The sequence below is a fragment of the Vespa mandarinia genome, chromosome 15, assembly GCF_050613455.1.
Source record: "Vespa mandarinia isolate Hongniang chromosome 15, ASM5061345v1, whole genome shotgun sequence".
NCBI lineage: Eukaryota > Metazoa > Arthropoda > Insecta > Hymenoptera > Vespidae > Vespa > Vespa mandarinia.
In genome coordinates, this window is record NC_140824.1 from 3425001 (window position 1) to 3432500 (window position 7500).

Below are 7500 nucleotides of genomic sequence, written 5' to 3' on the forward strand. Positions count from 1 at the left end.
TTCCAATGAATCTAATCGTTTATTCGGTAATAATTACGATTGATCTCTGTTTTATATTATTTTTTTTTTCTTTTTTTCAATGATTATCATTGATCTGACAGAAGATAAAATACGATATTAGATTATAACGTTTGAAAATTTAATGAAATTAATAAATTATTCTAAATAACAATAATATCATTATTTTTTTTTTCTTCAAGAATCATCCAAAAATTTTTCTACGAAATTCATAAATATCATAATATTAAAAGATACGAAGAAATTACATTTAATATTAATGGACGAACGAATGAACGGACGAACGAAAATAGTCGCATATTTTATACCAATACTACCTGAATCTTCAAAGAAACGTGTTAATGAGTTAAAAGGAAAGAGAAAGAGAAAGAGGACAGGAAAAAAGAAAAGAGTCAGAGAGAAAGAAAGAGAGATAGAGAGGTAGAGAGAGAGAGAGAGAGAGAGAGAGAGAGAAAGAGTAGGTCGAAAAGAAACAACCCTCAGCGAGAGATGTTAAATGCAAAAGTAGTGGAGGGGAGGTTTCTCTTGTCCGATGGTACAGCTTAACCTGTGCCGATTGTCAGTCAGTCTTGGACCCGGATAGCGCGAGGAACTTGGAAGGGAACGTGGTGGGCCCTTTCGCGAGTGAAAGAGAGAAAGAGAGAGAGAGAGAGAGAGTGAGAGTGAGAGGGAAAGAGAGGGAAAGAGAGGGAAAGAGGTGTCGCTCGCTATTAGCTCGGCGGTCGTGTCTGGCACGTGCGCGTATCGTAGCCTCGTGACTCGTGGAAGAAGGGTGCTTCGAAGGAAGCGCCAAAGAAGAAGGAGGTGGTGGAGGAGGAGAAGGAGGAGGTGGAGAAAGAGGAGGAGGAGGAGGAGGAGGAGGAGGAGGAGCTGCTGCTGCTGCTGCTGCTGCTGCTGCTGGAGGAAAAGGTGAAAGAGGGCAAAGCGGAAGGTGGCAGTACGCTGCGAACCGTCAACCGGTCGACGTGTGCGGAACAAACGAGATAGAAAGAGATAGAAAGAGAGAGAGAAAGAGAAAGAGAGAGAGAGAGAGAGAAAGAGAGAAAATAGAGAGAGAGAGAGACACTGAACCCTTGATACAACCACGTGACAACCAAAGACTATCGACTTTTTATACCCTCGTGATCGCCGATTCTTCATTTTTCATATCGATCTTTGGAATCGCGTTAAAAAAAACAAAAAAAAGAAAAGAAAATAAAAAATTAAAAAAAAGAATAAAAAAAGGAAAAGAAAGAAAGAGAAGAGAGAAAGTAGAAAAAAAAAGAAAAAAAGAAAAAAAAAAGGAAAAATATACGACAATTTTGAGGAAAATATTTCGTCTGAGAGGAGAAAACGCACCCCTCTTTTTGTCGTCATCGTCGTCGTCGTCGTCATCGTCTCTCTTTCGTATTTTCTTCTTTTCTTTTCCTTTCTTTTCTTTTCTCTTTTCTATTCTTTTTTTCTTGTTCGATTTCAATTTTTCTCGTGAGATGACGATGACACGTGATTTGAACATATTATCTACCGAATGTACGATAACTGATAACAATTAAGAGATGAAAGATTCGCGATAATCAGTGAGATTTATTCGAAGAAGGAATTTCTCGTCTTCTTTATCATTTCGTCGATCTTTTGAGATCGAGCGACATCGTCTAGAAACCACGTGACGTTCTAAGGGAGAAAAACGGGACAGAAGGTGTTCGAGGATGAGGACTGAATTGCAGGTTGGTTCTATTCAAATTGTTTGTTTGTTTGTTTATATATACATATATATACACACACACACACACAAATATGTATATATATATATATATATATATATATATATATAAATATATAAACATTTTTTTCTCTAAAATTTCATTTTAACGTTTGATGGTGGAAGTAATGAGAATATCTTTTCGAAAAGTCATGATTATCTTCGTTAAAAAAAAAAAGAAAAAAGGAAAAGAAAAAAGGGAAAATGAAAGAAGGAGAAGAAAAAAAAAAAAAAAAGAAATTGTTTTTGACGAAAAATTGCACGGCCAATCTTTCGGATGTTTATTCAACGGGCAGAATACGAATGCGTCGTAAGACGAGTGGCGAGATACCCAAGCCGGAGGTCCGATCCTCTTTTAACGCTCTTTGATCATCTCGAGATTCTGCTTTCACGGCTCGTGCTTTGCTTTCTCTCCTCTCTCTCTCTCTCTCTCTCTCTCTCTCTCTCTCTCTATCTTTCTCTCTCTTTCTTTTTCTCTCTCTCTCTCTCTCTCTCTTTCTTTCTCTGCTACGTGTTTCGCCGGCGTCTCCCTGTCCGGTTCCTTTGCGCGCGTGCGGCCTTTAACTTTTAAGTACGATTTAACGAATGCCTTTGAACCTGACTTTTACGAAACTTTGGGGCCGCCCAGGAGTAACCAAAGGGTTAGCCGACCTCTAAGGAAGAAGGAAGGCAGCTCCCTTCGGGATTGCCGCCCGTGTACCTTTGTACCTTTCGAATCTGCCTGGTTTACGTTTCTTTTGCTGCCTCAAAGGACACCCACTTTCCCTCTTCCCTTCAATTTCGTCCATCGTCTCGACAATTTTTCTTTTCCTTTTCTTTTTTTTTCTTTTCTTTGCTTCTTTTTGATTTTTTTTTTCCTTTTTTTTATACATATATATATATATATATTTTTTTTTTGTTATTTATTTATTTATTTCAAATCTCTACAAAAATATTTCGAATTCATATATACGATAGCGAGGAAACAATTTATCGTTATAAATATGGGAAGGGATGGTAGAAGAGGAAACCAATAAAATGTTTCATAATATTTTTCTAATATAGAACAAAAAAAATTGTTGAAATCATATATATACATATATATACATATATATATATATATACATATATATATATATACATATATATACATATATATATATATATATGTATGAATGTGAATGAAGATGATGATGAATCAATGTTTAGTACGAGTTTAGTTGAATGAGATCGTAGAAGAAAATAGCTGGTAAATACGGAGGGCGGATTATCGCGCCAGTAAGGAACGAGTGAAGAGAGAAAGAGAATGAGAGAGAGAGAGAGTGAGAGAGAGAAAGAGAGAGAGAACGAGGGAAAGGTGGAGAGAGAGAGAGAAAGGGAAAGAAGGAGGATGATGAGGACAGCATAGACGCGGAAGTGGACGTGCTTCGCTAACGATAACGACTTCAAGAGAACGACAGCCAACGGGAGACTAATGTCTTCCTGCAAGAACTAGAATCTGATACGACTTCTAATAACTCCTAATCTTTCAACGAAATTTTACGATCCCTTCTCCGTATGGAATAATAAAATCGAGAACGTCGATTATTGACTAAACATAATTTATTACCGTTATTGTCAATTAAGATGTGGGCCAACAAACGTTCCTCAACAACAATTGAAATCGTAATTATTATGATATGATATATATATATATATATATATATATATATATATATGTAAAAGAAAAAAAATAACGAGGACATCGTAAAACGAGAAGACCGTATAAGGATTTTAATGAGATTCTATGGAACAACTTGAGATAATTGTATCTATACCTAATTATAACTTTCAAATAGACATGATTGACCAATAGAAATGTTCCAAGGTTTTGAGAAAAAGCAATAAATAAATGAATGAATAAAAAGATAAAAAAAAAAAAGAAAAAAAAAAAAGAAGAAAAATACAAAAAGAGGATCTTATTAAAAATGTCATTGAGATTCGTGTTATACTTAAAATACTTAAAATACATTGATACGGAAACTATTAAGTTTTAAGCGAAGGTCTCCGGTGCACTAAAAAAAAAAAAAAGAAAAAGGAAAAAGAAAAAGAAAAAAGAAAAGCGAACCTCGTAAATAAAAGATAAAGAAAAGAAAAGAAAAGAAAATGAAATGAAATGAAATAAAATAAAATAAAAAGATGATGACAAAATGATAAGTCCAACCATAGAATATCACCGACTGGAATATTATTACGATGAATATAAATGAACGGATAATATATAATAGTATTATATATATATATATATATATACATTTATATATACGACACCGAGAAACAGGATTAGAAATGAAATACGATGGATATACGCTTATGTCGTCTCATTGATAAAGGACATCGTCAAATAGGATGATAAGGGATAGGTCATACGATGACGTTGTAGATAAGGATATGGACTACAAGCAAGATATGAAGGAAGAGGATAGTAAAGAGGCAGGGAGGACGAGGACTACTATGAGGACTACTATGAGGACTACGATGAGGACAACGACGACGACGACGACGACGACGATGAGGACGACGACGATGAGGACGAGGACGACGACGACGACGACGACGACGACGTTTCTGCCGTGGAGCGGTGAGCAATTAGCGACACAGCGCGGCGAGATCAGAGGCCGAGGGCGGGGTGGGGAGCGGCGGCCTAATTACACACGGTACCGACCGACTTCAAAGGAGCCGACAGTTCCTCTTCTCCGAGCCATCCCCTCCGAATGGCCGGCCCGAGAACAACGCTCCTCTTCCTCGTATACTCCGGCTGGCCGACGTCGACGATACTGACCTGACTAGCCTTCGATACTCTCTCTTTCTCTCTCTCTCTCTCTCTCTCTCTCTCTCTCTCTCTCTTTTTCTCCATTGCTCTCTGTCTATCTTTCTCTCTTCTCCCACCAATCGATCTATCTATCTATTTCTCTCTCTTTCTCTTTCTCTTTCTATCACTTTTTCTCTCTTCCTTTCCTGTCTGACCAATCGCAAATCAATTTTCTATCAAATCGTATATATGTCTATGTATATGTGTGTGTGTGTGTGTGAGTGTATGTATTTAAATTTGTCTTTCAAAGTTATAATAATTTCATATAATATCCATTATTATTCTATTTCCACGAGATCATTATAACAATATTAATTTTGTCCCTATTTCGTAATAACGAAATATACGAAAAGTTTTATTCATATTAATTGATTAAAATTGATTAATTATCTTTATTAATATTTTACATGGAGGAGTATTATTATAACATGTATATATAATAATGATATATAGATTATTGATAGTTTGCACTTATCGTTTTGACACTTATTCGATAGAAAAGAGTGAGAGAGAGAGAGAGAGAGAGAGAGAGAGAGATAGAAAGAGAGAGAGAGAGATACTCTCTTCCTTTGCCAATTATATTTAACTAGATTAAATGAACCAAAGCGAAAAGAACACAACGATATACGGACGGAGAAAGAGAAATAGAGAGAGAGAGAGAGAGAGAGAGAGAAAGAGAAAGAAAAAAAGAAAAAGAGAAAGAAGAAGATGATGGGATTCCGGAGAACGTCAGAGCGAGCTGACACGTGCGGAGGCACGCGTCCGTTTCTTCCGCGTCTTCCGCGAACGATTCGGCGCCTCGAAGAATCACCCTAGACTTTAAACCACTTGGAGAGGGTGTGGCGAGAAGGGGTGGAAGGGAGGGGGGGAAGGAAAGGTCGTGGCAGAGGTGAGGGAAGGAACGGGCGTCATCGTTCTTGGATACCGATAGGATCCATTCTTCTATGCGATCGAAGACGATCTTCCAGAACTTGTAACACGAGAGATGGACCAAGAGTTCTGTATCTCTTTCTCTCTCTCTCTCTCTCTCTCTCTTTCTCTCTGTTCTGTCTCTCTCTTTCTCTCTCTTTCTCTCTCTTTCTGCTCGTGGCCGCAAGTCATCAGTCAAGTCTTTGAGGCCGGCTTCAAGCTCGGCCCCGCAGAAAAAGACCTTTTGCCGATCTGCCTTGGCGGTGAGATCAAACGTTTCACGGTCCACCGTACGCTGAACCGACTCTGCTCACGCGGGACGTTCCTCTCTGTTGCTGCTGCTGTTGCTCCTGCTGCTGCTGCTGCTGCTGCTGCTGCTGCTGCTGCTGCTGCTGCTGCTGCTGAAGCTGCTGTCGTTCCTGCTGTTGTTGTTGCTTCAGCTACAGCATCAAACTAATATACATAGATATGTGTATATAATATATATATATATATATATATATATATAAACATATATATGTATATATATATATATATATAAATATATATAAATTGTGTTTATGTAAAAGAGAAAATATAGAAGAGAGAGAGAGAGAGAGAGAGAGAGAGATTTGTTAATGCCTAATAGAATGTCGGATATGGTTTAATAACTATAATTTTTTCTGATAAAACGTCGTACCAATAGAACGTCGTCATTATTATATCGGATTAGGTTAGATAATTATACTAAGAGAAAGGAAGAGAAAGGTAAAGGTACGTTCGTTCGTCTATCAAGGATAACGAAATAAATAAAGAAAGGAACACGTTGTTGGTTGATGATTAACTAGGAAATAGACGTGACGACACGTAGATATCATATGAATTATTATAATGAAAGATTTGTCTATTTCTCTCTCTCTCTCTCTCTCTCTCTCTCTCTCATTCATTCGTTAATATCGAACTTTCTAATTCGTCCAATTGATTAATAGTTATCTCATTTAAAAAAAAAAAAAAAGAAAGGAAAAAAAGAAAGAAAGAAAAAGAAGAAGACGTTAAGTACTACGTTTCTACGAAGGACATTTTTAATTTCAATCAATTTCTATGAATAACAATAACCACCTAATTTGTCAAACGAAATAAATCATTTTTAATTCGTCTTGGTTAAGCAAAGAAATTAGATCAATTTCATGGATCATTATCAATTCGCTCTTCTAAATTTTATGGAGAAACGTTTCGTAAGATACCGAGAGAGGGATTGGATTTAAAGGGGGGAGAAAAAAAGAAAAAAAAAAAAAAAGAAATCACAAAAACAAAAAATAAAAGATCCTCTTCTACTACCCCTTCAGGTCGATTGATCGTTCCCCATTAAGAAGATTTTTAATTAGAAATCCTCGGTGCTACACGATCCTGGACGGAGATCGAACACGATCTTCTCTTCTCTTCTCTTCTCTTCTCTTCTCTTCTCTTCTCTTCTCTTCTCTTCTCTTCTGTACTCTTTTTTTTCTCTTTCATTTTCTCTTTCGCCGGTTTGAAAAAGTACGCGTGGGCAGAAAGATAGAGAGAGAGAGAGAGAGAGAGAGAGAGAGAGAGAGAGAGAGAGATCTCATTAGCTCGTTTAATACGATCTCGGAAATAAAGAAAAAAAGAAAAACAAAGAGAGAGAGAGAGAGAGAGAGAGAGAGAGAAGACGAAAGTAGAGATCCAGATTTGATCGAGAGGAAAGAAGTGGATGGATGTATGGATGGATGGGATGGCATGGCGAACGGGGGCAGACGGGGATTGGTGGAAGAGATAGGGATAGGTGGAGGGAGAGTTGAGGGAAAGAGGAAGGGAGGGATCAAGCTACGAGTTATACTCGTCATGGAGCGAGAGCACGAATCGCATTATCGATTTGTACGGTGCCGGTGCCGATTTGCGCGGAGTGAACCTTTGAAGTAAGCCGAAGTTCGCGCGAGGGGCTTCCGGAAAGAGTACCGCGAGCGGAGCCCCGCGTGCCAGTCGAGCACGCGTGAAGAATCTCTCCTTG

At 37.8% G+C, this 7500-nt stretch overlaps 1 protein-coding gene across 2 annotated transcripts in view; it reads left to right on the forward strand.

The window, feature by feature from the left end:
• The first annotated feature begins 1247 nt into the window (after positions 1-1247).
• Notum (palmitoleoyl-protein carboxylesterase notum) overlaps positions 1248-7500 on the forward strand; it is a 20063-nt gene continuing 13810 nt past the window's right edge. Inside the window, exon 1 of one of the 2 annotated variants that reach the window (XM_035872899.2) lies at positions 1248-1721. In XM_035872899.2, the coding sequence (XP_035728792.1) occupies positions 1704-1721 (18 nt within the window). In that variant the 5' untranslated portion in view covers positions 1248-1703. Of the gene's footprint in view, positions 1722-2281; positions 2398-7500 lie in introns of those variants that run through there. The other variant, XM_085661548.1, reaches the window with a different exon arrangement.